Consider the following 13,613-nt stretch of genomic DNA (forward strand, 5'->3'; position numbering starts at 1 on the left):
TGTTCCTGAACTATTTCTGGTTTGTGGCACCTCGCATTATCCTGATGAAAGACACAGCCATCAGGGAGTATTGTTTCCATGAAAGGGTGTATATGGTCTGCAACACCGCTAAGGTAGATGTTACATGTCAAAGTGACGTCCATGTGTTGGCAGGACCCAAGGTTTCCCAGCAGAACACGGTGGATGGCGTCAGTGTGGGAACCCTCGCTGTCTGTAGTGCCAGATGTTCTGTGTATTCTGACATCTTTCTATCAGAACCAGCTTAAACGTTTTTTGCAATTTGAGCTAAAGTAGCCACACGGGCCGGGCTTTGTTCCCCACATGCATCAGTGAGCCTCAGCCGCCCATGACAACTGTTTGTTCCTTGGACCACTTTGATAGATACTGACCCCTGCGTACCGGGAACACCCAACGAGAGCTGCAGGTGTAGAGACACTCTGAACAGCTCGGCCCTTGTCAAACTGTGATGGCAATCCTTACACTCGCTCATTTTACCTGCTTCTAACAAATCAACTTTGAGAACAAAATGTTGACTTGCTCCCACCCGCTAACAGGTGAAGAAATAATCACTGTTATTCACCTCACCTGTCACCGCTCACAATTTTAGGCCCGGCTGGTGTACATGAGCAGCAGACCGGAGTTCACATTCAGTTCGGTTTGGGGCAGAGAAAGCTCAGGACACCTGCAAACCCGGTAGCGTTTCACGCACCTGGTTCGATGTCCAGAGAGTGGGTGTCAATCTGGATGTGCAGCTTCTTGGCGGCAGCGGTGCAAAACTCCTCCAGGATGCAGTGGACCGCCTCGGTGATGTTGTACGGCACTGACTTGGTGAACTTCATCTTGCTGTTGACGACCACGCTGCCCTTCCTGAAGTTGAGGATCTCCAGTTTTTTGAAGCCCGTCAGGTTGGCCTGCAGGAACGGCAGCAGCTGCAGAAGAAGAAGAAGCAGAGAGTGACGCGTAGGCCATAGGGGAGTCTGACTGTTTGATATAATTTGATATTAACAACCAAGTACACACACACACACACACACACACACACACACACACACACACACACACACACACACACACACACAAAGGGAAAATTACACATTTTCTCTGAGCTCTTTGGAGAATCTGCACAAAACAAAACTGAAGGAAAAACAGAAGAAAATTGATGTAAATGTAGTTTGGGCCGATTAAACTGTCTCATCATGACTTCTGTCTAAACTGAGTGAATTCATAAATAACTTGATGCCTCTCTGCTCACATAACTCACATCTTTTATGCCCATGAAGCCAAAGCCTTGGCTGAATTGATGCACCCAGTCTAATTTTATCCAGAGTTTTGTGTGAATGTCTGGAATTTCTTTCTACAAATCAATACATTCATCTACGTTTCCTCCTCCTGCTCGAGAAATTCTTGCAATGCCTGAACTCACACTGAAGATTTATATTGTAATTCAGAAGCTGCAAAGACTACAGAACGCCTTTTAAATCACACAAACATCTCTCTGAGGAAGAAACCATCCCACTGTTTGAGTCAATCTGCTGTCAGCAGACACAGAAAGGAAAGATTAAAGTCATAATTTTAAACTTTAATGTGATATGGATGAACTGTGTCTTCAAACCAGAAAGTAATCAGAGGATTTATCCAGGTTTTTTCTAGTTAAATCCCAGTTTTTGTGCCCCAAATTGATTGGCTTATTCTTCTTAATAGGATTACAGCCCTGTTCTTTTCTCCCTTCAGTTTAAGTCAGTACTTCTTCTTCAATCCCATTTATCTTCAATTCACTTTAAAGTCGATCCTTTGGTGCAATTAATTATAGAAATTACATGTAAATTTTTACATGTAACATGGGTTATTCAATAACTTTGCATTAGTATGAACATCTGTACTGGAAGCTGTTTCCTCTCGTGCATTTATTTGTAAAAGATCCGCACAAAAAGCATCCACCTCATAAAAAGAGAAGAATGGCTTTCACCGCATTTAGCCCGACGAGCTGCTTTCCATCTGTTATCAACCAGACAGCAATCGCTTCTATTATTTATAGTACAGCTAACAGCGGCGGTGTTGAAGGGAGGCATATACTTGGAGCTGACTATCTTATTTGTTCACATCTTACCGTTTCTGAGAACCTTTAGAAATGCAGTGACCTAAGTGTCTTCTGTTTGGTGTTGATCGCGTTGCCTCAAAGAAAGGAACAGCCTGTTCTGTCTTCCTCCCCACACAGCAGATAGCCGCAGATTCTTCCTGTTAAAAGGGAGTTTTTCCTTCCCACTGTCATCAGTGATTTGGTGTTATATAATCAAACCGAACTGATTATCTATGCGATGAGTTTACAAAGTTTACTTTAGTCTCTATCAGTGATTCTAAATATTTTTCCTCATTCATCAATTTAAACTTTTTTACGAATTTTTAAAATGTATTTTTATCATGATTATTATTATATCATAAATTTCAGTTTAAAACAAATATTTTTCAACCTTAAATTGAACCCATGAGAGAGAGACAGTGATATATCACTGGTAGAAAAAAAAAGGTTTTACTCTTTAAAGTCGGGTTAAATCCCCACAAGTCCAGTTTACCGAACATGCTTGTTTCTTCCTTCATTACACAAATATTTATGGTCCTTTTTGCATGTGCGTGTAAAATGTGTCCGGAAATAATAAGTACATTTATAAGTGCTGCTGGCAGCGAGTGCCACTGATGTGATTATGCTGTTTACGGAGGAGATGCAGTAAAGCAGCGCACTTCGTTTCAGTCATCGCTCCTCTTCATGTATTCCTCCTGTCATTGAGTTTTTTTGAGAGCATCCTCACCTTAAATGAGACACTGTGCCGACAAATTAGTATCCCTGAAAATGAAGTTCAACTCACACACACACACACACACACACACACACACACACACACACACACACACACACACACACACACACACACACACACACACACACACACGATCTGCAGAGTCAAACTAAAAGAGAACAAATAGAAACACTCGACAGTTTTGTTTCTCTAATTTGCATTGACCGGACATAATTACCTCTATTGATGCAGTTTAAACTGTTCAGCAGATGAAGAGTAAAATCTATTCAGAAAACGTGGGTCCCCAAAAGGATTTAAAGTACTTTCTTTACCAGGCAGTATCTGTCGGCCTGAGTCTGTATTTCTATTCATGTGATAATTACTGCGTCTTGCAGGGCTTGAATTAATTTTTCACCGCCAGCAGCAGAGCGAGGACACAGAGGAGACGACTTAAAGGCTGCTGGTTCAATTCCTCGAGTTAAACACAAATAAAAAGCTTTTCTGTGTTTTTCGACTCATATATTACCCAGATCTCTCCATTTTCCTGCCTGCCCCTCTTTTAATTAGCCGATATTGCTGATAATGCAAACTCAGCATTTCTGCAGACTCAATGGTTTCCTTCCAAGTTTCCCAATTAAACAAAAAAGAACAGTAACTCCAGTCTATTCACCTTTGCCACTCTTTCAAACATTGTAAATCACTGACACTCATTAAAAGCCTCAGCTCGCAGGCTGCTGTTCCTGTAAGGCTTTTAATGTGAAAAGTCTGCAGGAAGTGCTTACTCATCAATGAAAGGTATGTTTATGACTGCTGAGTATTTGAATAGTCACTCAAGCTTATGTGAAATATTTGCACCTTTAGTTACACTGAGCTGTTTTTAGCTCTGGATTCTAATTGGCTGCTGCACAAACATCACTTGCTGCAGCTCCATATTAGTATGTAAATGCCTCCAGGCTTGAACTCAATACTTTGAAACGTCGGTACGTAACGGTCACCAAAATGTACATTTGCAGCAGGAATTAGTTTAGGGTAGAGTGTTAATCATTGATGGATCCAAATGAGAAAAATAAGAAAGGTAAAGAAAGATGTGAGCGCCCTGCAGAGAGTTAAGGTTGATAAAACTGTCTGAATGCTAAGAAATCCAGATAGAGCTCCCACTTCTTCAGACATTATTTGATCTGAAATCTCAGCTGAAGGACACTGGCAGGCAATAATCTGCAAATAAAACTGCAGTAAGTAGGAGGCACGTTTCATCTTTAGATTAGTATTTCAGGCAGAGGACTCGCACCTGCATCATCCATTTACCATTATATTCCCCCGGCGTGTTCTTCCTGCCTCATTAATCCAGCAGAGTCATTGTTCAGAGAGAAATAAGGGCTGTATTGTACCTGCCTGAGCTTGAAATTATTCTCTCGCTTCATCCAAAACATCAAAACATATCCATTCACTGCGCAACAACCTGCAGCTCCGACGCTGAGGGCTCCAGGAGAACTCGGAATGAAAACAGAGCTTGTGTTATTAATTGTGTCTGGCTTTCTGTTTTACCCATCAAGTCATAGAAGTATGAGGTATCGCACTCACCAGGCACTGTGTCGATACGCTCTAAATATCCCTATTAATATGAATATTTTAATCAAAGAAGGAAAAATAGCTCATTGGCATCAAAGCGGGATGAAACCAGCTCCAATTAGGTCTCAGTTTGGGGAATATGTTCTCCTCTCCTCTTATAATAATGTATGAAATGACATGAAAGGAGTCTCTGGTGCTGATGGAGCCACACATGATTATGATCCGAGTCTGTAGCTCCCCTCAGCTCTCAGGCTACAGCTTCATGATGTGATGCTCTCCCAAATATTAAACAGTTTGAATTTTTCTGCATTCAGCAGGTGCTCAGTTTTCGATTTTAGAATTGGATAATTGCTTCTTCTTTTTTTAATGTGGTGATATAAACCAAATATATCGGCTCTGCCAAAGAGAAGAAAATATCTATGGACCCACGTTTAACGAGGAAAAAACCCCCAGAGTAAACGGATATGTCAGGTACAGCAGCTAAATCTAAATCTATCACACTCCAGAACATTAATGTCACATAAAACCTTGAACTTTATAGTCTGTGTCATTTAACACTCTAAAATCACACATTAAAAAATCCTGCAGACATGACATGCAAATGAATGCATTAGTGCCAAAACCTGCAGTACCTCTAGTTTCCACATGAGGCTCCAAAAGTGAGTCAGTCTCCATAGACTGATGGATAATATGTTAAAATATGTTAATATGTTAAAATGTCCAACTTTACAGCTGAGATAAAAACCTTCAGAGTCTCAATGATGCATTGAGTTTTTCCTTTGCAGTCACCTTTCTCACTCACTATGTATTAACAGACCTCTCTGCATTGAATCATATCTGTTATCAATCTCTGTCTTTCTTCCACAGCATGTCTTTATCCTGTTTTCCTTCTCTCACCCCAACCGGTCGCAGCAGATGGCCGCCCCTCCCTGAGCCTGGTTCTGCTGGAGGTTTCTTCCTGTTAAAAGGGAGTTTTTCCTTCCCACTGTCGCCAAAGTGCTTGCTCATAGGGGGTCATATGATTATTGGGCTTTTCTCTGTATCTACTGTACAATATAAAGCGCATTGAGGCGACTTTTGTTGTGATTTGGCGCCATATAAATAAAATTGAATTGAATTAATACAAAAAACTGTTTTGACCTCTATGGATGGTTTCCTCCTTCAGAACAACAGTAGTGGAGAAAACCTTTTATTCAACTCTCCTGTTTGAGTTACATCGAGGTTTAAAGCTATGCATTAATATTGCCGTGGCCACTTTCATAGACAGGCTGGTGCCGACAGAGCTAGCTGCTGTCAGCTCTGCATCATCATAGCTAGTTCATCCAAGTTTACACAGCACATTGAACATGTTTTTTCAGTCATTAAGAAAAGCAAAGGCCCAAGGTTAGCAGTACCCGCAGCTTTACCCACAGTTTTATTAATTTTCCGTCCATTTGTATTTTTCAGCTGGTTATCGACGCCCCACCTGCAGCGGCTCATGTCCCACAATTTGAGAAATGCTGCAGTACGTAAAGCTTTAAATATATTTTTACTTAAACAGCTGTAATCCACTAACTGGTGATTGCTGATATATTCAAAGAGGTGTGACAGTTTTGCAAACAACACATAATGACTCTTTAAACCAGACAAACCAGCAGAATAAAGAACCCTAAAGAAGGATGCAGGTTGCATTCCAACTCACCACGTCTAAGAAGGTGTTCTCCAGGGACCTGTACTCAGGTGAAGTCTTGTTGAAGAGGTCCTCAGAGAAGTCCATGTTGGTGACGCGCAGGCTGAAGAACACCACCAGCTCCCGGCCGTGGCTGGCCATGGTCATGGTGGGAGTGGTTAGGTATCTCAGTGGAGGTGTGGCCGTGGTGACAATGGTCCTGTGTTCCTCCTGCACAGACAGGAAGCCGCTCCCCTCTTCTCCCTTTTCCAGGAGCTCATTTGGGTCTGTGGCCACCACGCTGGTTTGATCCAGCTCCACAGCCAGGTCCTGCACAGCTTCTTTCACCATGTCTTCGGTAGCATCCGGCGGGGTGGTGGGGCTTCCGCCTTCTTTTTTTATGTAGCCTCCCAAGTCTTCATCAATAATGACGACAGCTGGCTCGCTTTGCTCTGACTCCACCTCCGGCTCAGCGCTATCACCCTCAGGAGACTCAGTAACAATGGGGACTTCAGATTCCTCTGCTACCTCAAAGAGTCCAGAGTCAATTGTTGGGACGGGTAAAAACACTTCAGAAACATCAACAGAAGCTGCCGGAGGTGTAGGCAGTGAGTCTGAAGCTGGTGGTGCTGTCACACTGATGTCTGTTTCTGGGGATAAATTACTTTTTTGTGTCTCCTCTGGCAACTCTTTAGTGGCTTCTGATGTGCCTGTCGTGTCTGCAGCTGCCACTTTGAAATTTCAGGCAAAAAGGATTAATTAAGTCATGAGTGCACACAAAGGATTTCAACAAATTACCAAAATGTGCCTGTATACATACATAATAAATTCATACAGCTAATGCAGAATCCTCACTTCTGCACTAAGATAAAATCTTACAGAAAAGATCCATCTGATGGCGTCTTTAATAATCAAAAAATAACCCACAACTTTTCATGCAGCACAGACACATTGCACAGTCTGCACTGAAATGTAGGGAGATCACATTTTGGTTTGTACACGGCTCTAAAATTATATAATCAATCCATCAGAAAACATGTAATCATCTCACTTCCATCTCATTTATAATTACTGTAATTCGCCCATATATTATACTCTTTATAGGTTTTACAAAAGAAACACTTAAGTAATGTAACAAGTAGTGTAGTGTACTGTAGTGTAGTGTAGTGAAGCGAACTGATTTCTCCGGCGAGTAATTAAGTACTGCATTACTTTTAAGGAAAGTAAAAAATTATGTGTAATAAAGTACTTTTTTGAATAACAACCCCAACATTGCTCTTCACACCTGCTCACCTGTGATATGAGAGATCGTCTCCAAGTGTGAATTGCCTTTTGTCGTTTCTGTCATTGTGGTGGAATTGACTTCATGCTCCACCTGAACGTCTACACTCTCTACATCCTCCTCGTTGTAAAAATGATCAATGATGGGATAGTCATGGTCAGGTTCGCCTACATCTTCGCTGGAAGGCTGGACTGGTATGACGGGTAAATTATGCTCCTCTGCTGGGTGATGATAGTCAGTTCTGACAGGATACAGGAGGTTTTTATCTTCAATGACCTGAACAGCATCCTCTCCAAAAGGAAGGTTGTCCACACCATCCAAGGAGGGCAGGATTTTAATTGATTCGGCAGGTGGCTCAGTAGCATCTATTTTAGGTTCTGGTTCTAACATCTCTACTACCCCCTCACCTGGATCCGATTCTAGGCCATGAAGATGCTCCCCTTCTGATTGTTGGACTTCCTCTATTACCTCTTCTTTAGATTCTGACTCTGAGACTTCTGGTAGCTTTTCCTCTGGTGGTAAACTGTCAGCTTTGCCTTTGACTGGTTGAGAAGCTTCTTTTGGTTTTGGGCTTTCAGCAACCTTCACTTGTTCCACGACTTCTTCAGATTGTGGTAGTGGGACCTCAGTTACATCCAGTACTTCTGATTCTTTCCCAGGTAATGGTTCGTATGGTACCTTTTTCATCTCTACCACCGACTCAGTCGGTTCTGGTACTTCTTCTTGCTCCTTTTCTGATTCTGCAGTCCCAACTTCCACAGGTGCCATTTCTGTTACTTTGGGCACTTGGGTTTCCCTTGTCGGTGCAGTTTCTGGTTCTGCAGTTTCTTCTGCTGGAGGTTTAACTTTTTCTACCCGCAAAACCTCTTCCTCCTTTCTTTCGACATCTTTATCATCTCGTGCTGGACCCTCAGAAACCTCTTCTTCTGCTGGTTTCACATCTGCTGGCTTTTCCTCAATTACTTTTGCTTCAGGTTCAGAGGCCTCTGGCACTAGTTTTTCTGATTCTGTGGCATCAACCACCTCTCCTTTTGGTTCTGAAACATCTTCTACACCTGTGAGTTGTGACTCTTCCTCTGGTTCTTTAACACCCCCCACATTTGGCTCAGGCTGCAAATTTGGAATTACATTTTCGTCCATTTTTTTAATCTCTTCTGTAATTTTTGCTTTTTCCTCTTCTGGTTGTAAAACACTGGGCTGTTCATGCAGTGCTTCTTCTGTCAGATCTTTGACGGTGCTTTCTTCTGCTTCTGCCTTGGGCTCTGAAACTTCAAGGTCCTTCTCTTCAATACCTAGAGTAGTAATTACTTCTGCAATTACTTCTTCTGGCTCTGAAACAGCAACTTCTTGAGATTCTACTATAAACTCTTCCCCTGGCTCTGAGTCTACAGGTACGTCTTGACCTGGCTCTGAGCCTTCAGGCACTTTTGTGTCTGGTTTTGCATTTTCAGCTACTTTGTGACCTGGCTCTGAGGTTTCAGCTACCTCTTTGACTGGCTCTGAAACTTCAGGCACTTCATTATCTACTTCAGAAACTTCAGGTACTTCTTGACCTGGCTCTGAAGGGCAGGTACTTCTTGACCTGGCTCCGAAAGGTGCAGGTACTTCTTGACCTGGCTCCGAAAGGCTCAGGTACTTCTTGACCTGGCTCAGAAGGCGCAGGTACTTCTTGACCTGGCTCCGAAAGTGCAGGTACTTCTTGACCTGGCTCAGAAGGCGCAGGTACTTCTTGACCTGGCTCAGAAGGCGCAGGTACTTCTTGACCTGGCTCAGAAGGCGCAGGTACTTCTTGACCTGGCTCAGAAGGCGCAGGTACTTCTTGACCTGGCTCAGAAGGCGCAGGTACTTCTTGACCTGGCTCAGAAGCGCGCAGGTACTTCTTGACCTGGCAGAAAGTGCAGGTACTTCTTGACCTGGCTCAGAAGGCGCAGGTATTTCTTGACCTGGCTCTGAAGGCGCAGGTACTTCTTGTCCTGGCTCTGAAGGCGCAGGTATTTCTTGACCTGGCTCTGAAGGCGCAGGTATTTCTTGACCTGGCTCTGAAGGCGCAAGTACTTCTTGATCTGGCTCCAAAGGCCCAGATACTTCTTGATTTGGTTTTGAGGCCTCGGCTACTTCATGACCTGGCTCTGAGACTACAGTTACCTCTTTTACTGGCTCTGAAACTTCAGGCACTTCATTATCCCTTTCAAAGACCTCATATACTTCTTTTTCTAACTTTGAAACTTCAGGCACTTCTCTGTGTGGTTTGGAAACCTCAGCTACTTCTTGGTCTGGCTCTAAAACTTCAGGCACTTCTTTTTCTGGTTCAGAAACCCCATGTACTTCTTTTTCAACTGATACTTCAGCTACTTTTTCATCAGGGTCTGCAACAGTTGCTCCTAGTTTGTCAGGTTCTTGAAGTTCATCTACCTTGGAAATTTCAGCTACTACTTCTTTTAGTTTAAACACATCAGCTGATTCTTCGACTGTCTCTGAAACTTCAGCTGATTCTTTGACTGTCTCTGAAACTTCAGATGATTCTTTGACTGTCTCTGAAACATCAGATACTTCTTTGACTGTCTCTGAAACTTCAGATGATTCTTTGACTGTCTCTGAAACATCAGATACTTCTTTGGCTGACTCTGAAACTTCAGATATTCCTTCAACTGTCTCTGAAACTTCAACAGTTGCCTGCAAAACTTTGAGCGATTCTTCATCAGGTTCAACTGCCAACCCACTTTCTGGTTTGAGCAGGCCCTTTTCATTTTCCAACTCTGAAACATCCTTTGTTTCTGAAATATCACCAGCATCGTGGGTTTTAGAGACACCCAAATGTACCTCCTCTTCTTCCTCTGGAAGAGCATTTTCTTCTTCGTCTTCATGAAGCATCACTGTTGGCTTTGTGGGTGGCTGGTCTGTTATGGCGGAGAGTGTTGTGATGGGGAGTCTAACATCAGGCGCCTCCTTTGCAGCCGGAATTGTAGTGAATATAATATTAGCGGTTGGGGTAATCTGAACAGTGTCCAATCTAGGACCTTCTCTGTCGTCACCAACAGGACTCAGGTCTCCCTCTGGTATCAGGTTAGGAGACAAACTGACGTAGGGAGCATCTGTCTCCAGCTCAAGAAGCGCAGGAGGGGTGGGAATGTAGTCTCGCACAAGTTTACCGGTTTCATCATGATGAATGGTTTCAATCTCATGTGTAATGATCAGCAATTCTTCTCCCTTCCCCTCTTCCTTTACTGGCCCGGGTTCACTCACATAAATCGACTCATCAGTAACGTCCTCCGAGCCCGGGAGTTGATCGCTGCCCTCTGCCACCCCACTGGTCACTGCTGTCGCATCCTCATCTGGGACTGCTGTTGGGTCAAGCAGGATCTCCAGGGTATTTTCCTTCTCCATGGGGGTGAGGGAAACTGCCGGCCAGAGTTTGTCAAACTCTGGCTCCACAGTGGAAATTTCCAACTCGTTGTGTGAATCAGGCTCGCTGGACTGTGGAAGGCATGTTGGCAAAAATGAAAACAAAACAAAAAAAACTATTAGACAACTTTAATTTACAATATTTAAGTCTTAAGGATTGTATTTAAATATATTACCAATCACACTGAAAGCTGTACAAGACAGCACAAACAAAGACTGCTCTAGTGTGACCTGCACAGTTCTGGAGATCAGTGGTCTTCAATTTAATAGAACGTGATGGATAGAGAGCACTGTAGGCTCTATGGGGTTTCATCTGGGGTGGTCTCTCTTTAAAATGAGCCAACTACAGTTTCATTAACCATTATAATGGTCTTACCTGATTCATTACTCCAACTGAAGCAGTGGCTCTCAATGCTGGTAGGAGGATCTTTTCTATGACATTAAACAAAAAGCAGGTTGAAATCAGATAAAACCAATCAGTTACTCATATTTCTCAAAATCTTGTAGTGGAATTATACACCAAGCCTTAAATGCTTTAACTAAATAGAAATAGCTGATTGTCCAAATTAGGAGTTACGTAAAAGTTTCCACCGGATGCTCCAGGTGTCACTGAGCCCAAAATTCTCAGTGGAACCACAATGTCATAGAGCTCCTGGGAGCCTGATTATGTAAGGTTTTCTATGTTTACAATTGGCCAGTACAAAACTGAATTAAAGTGAAGCTCTTTAATTCAGTTCCTCATTTTTCATTCAGATAAACGAGGCTTATTTAAAAGAAAGTGTCAGATGGGACGTTTTCGACTGTTTTCTGAGAATTCACTGGAGAAGTCTTTATGAAAGGTGTTTTTTTTGGTTACAGACTGTAGCTGTGAATCCTTCTGTATTAAAATAATGTTCTAACATCGTTCTCGTTGAAGACTGAACAACGCCGGTGTTCACATGTTCTAAATAATCATTTGGGTGAAACAAATTTAGGTCCTGAAGAAATTTTTTAGCTTTTGAAGGGCTTGGATCACAGAGGACGATCTGAGACAGCTGTGTCACAGTAGCTGGATGTTGCCCATGCCGTCTAAAAAATGCAAGTAGAGCTGTTCATGACTCTTTACATCCAACTTATTTGTGCGATGACCATATAAATGAAACCAAAGAGTGACCTCTGTGGAGAGACGTTACCTGGTTCAAAGTTAATTGAATCCAGGTCGACTGGAAGGGACGCCTCCTCACGCAGAGCCTTGGTCACCATTTCCCTGAGTGCAGAGTTGGCTGAGGAAGACTTGGGCGTGTCAGTCGCATTCTCTGAAATCTCAGAGGTGATTTGAGGGGAACTGACCTCAAAGACCAGAGAGTAGTGCACCGAGATTCCTCCAGGCCTGAAAGAGGAAATATTATCCTTTTTATTTTTTAAAGATGGCAAAACAGACATGAATATGGGGAGCAGATGATGGATGACATTCAGTTTCATGGGTAGGTGGGGCAGAGACTCTACAGGGTGAGCTGTGTCAGGGTCAGGAGATACTGCCTCTGAATCTTCTCACTAACCACGCTGATCAATAAATGTCTGAACTCTGCAAATACGGGTCGACTGTTATGGAGATTTTGTGCTTCTCAGCTTTTGTTTCGTCAGTCCTGTAACATCGTGTTTTAACATAATGCTGCAGATTTCATCGTGATCTCTGCTACGGAGTGTCCTTTGGCAGAAATATCCGCTGTCTTTAAAGCAGCTGAGGATGCATAGGTGGCAAAAATCTCAGATTGGCACATTTGTGAATTGCACTAAGTTTTAGATGCCTGGTCTGTTTCGCTTGTTACTCTCTGACTGGATTTAGGCAATAAAAACTACTAACTACAAACTATGAGTTTGCGTTCATGTATGCATGTGAGATCACAGACACTAAAGGACAGCTTTGACAAAAGGAGCCGACATATGGGAAAGAGTTTCACATACATAGTTAAAAGGTTGCACTGAGAAACACTACTTTTAAAATGCCAGGCATGAATATCTGAAGCTACACTTCAAAAACAAGAAGAGAATATTGAGCTGCATCAATATTCTGCATCGCTATCATCATCAGCAGAGAATAAGCTGATTTGTTAGATGGGACGATTAGAATGCCGATGATGTGAATTTCTTTGTTTTGAGTGAACTGACGAAGTGAAAGCACTTCTTCTTTAGGCCGCGAGATGGTTCTCCATTCGGAACTTGTAAATCACCAGGTTGGTTTTACACTTACTTCCCTTTCATCGCTGTTTTTTGTCTCCTCCACAGACTGTACATAAAGGAAAGTAGTGATCTCCGCCCTAACACACCTTCCACCTTATTTGTCTTGTTGAATCCAATAATAATTACAATAATAAACTTCTTATATTCAAACAACCTAGTGACACAGACTCATCAGTCACAGATAAATGAGTCCATGCTTCCCCTACCAACGCCAGTCACATGGTCCATTTGAGCACTTCACTAAAATAAGTTTTATTGTACGTTGTTTGAGTATTTCGACTCCGCTGTGTTGTGGTTGTAAACACTCTACTTTGCACTCCATTTATTTATTTACTACAGATTTGAAAACAAATGTACTCATGCATGGTAACATATCGCTCTAAAGCTAAATCACATTTATGATTCTACATAATCTGTACTTTTATTTTAGGTGCTAAACATATTTTTATGACTTTTCCTTAAATAAGAGACTGAATACTCTTGTCACTCCTTCGTTTTGTAGAAAGTTACTGTTTTTAATACCTGTGATTCACATGTATTTCTGCAATCCTCCGTGGCTGGCTAACTGAATGAACGCCAGTATAACGCGCTTCCTTTTTCCATCTTTTATGTACAGTCTGTGGTCTCCAGCTACCCCTGACTAAAACATCTGGCTGCTCAAAACATCTTTAAGACTTGAAAACCAAAACAAGCAGCTTAA

General features: G+C 42.4%; 1 protein-coding gene across 1 annotated transcript in view; it reads right to left on the minus strand.

The window, feature by feature from the left end:
- Window positions 1-13,613, minus strand: part of LOC102305005 (titin) — a gene marked incomplete in the record, with an annotated part of 64,154 nt that overhangs the window by 16,980 nt on the left and 33,561 nt on the right. The window contains 5 exon segments of the mRNA XM_042226241.1: window positions 710-929; window positions 6,043-6,740; window positions 7,303-10,765; window positions 11,070-11,125; window positions 11,866-12,062. Of these exon segments, the coding sequence (XP_042082175.1) occupies window positions 710-929; window positions 6,043-6,740; window positions 7,303-10,765; window positions 11,070-11,125; window positions 11,866-12,062 (4,634 nt within the window).

Source organism: Haplochromis burtoni, unplaced genomic scaffold, assembly GCF_018398535.1.
Source record: "Haplochromis burtoni strain Fernald_Lab_line unplaced genomic scaffold, NCSU_Asbu1 Contig_203, whole genome shotgun sequence".
Taxonomy (NCBI): domain Eukaryota; kingdom Metazoa; phylum Chordata; class Actinopteri; order Cichliformes; family Cichlidae; genus Haplochromis; species Haplochromis burtoni.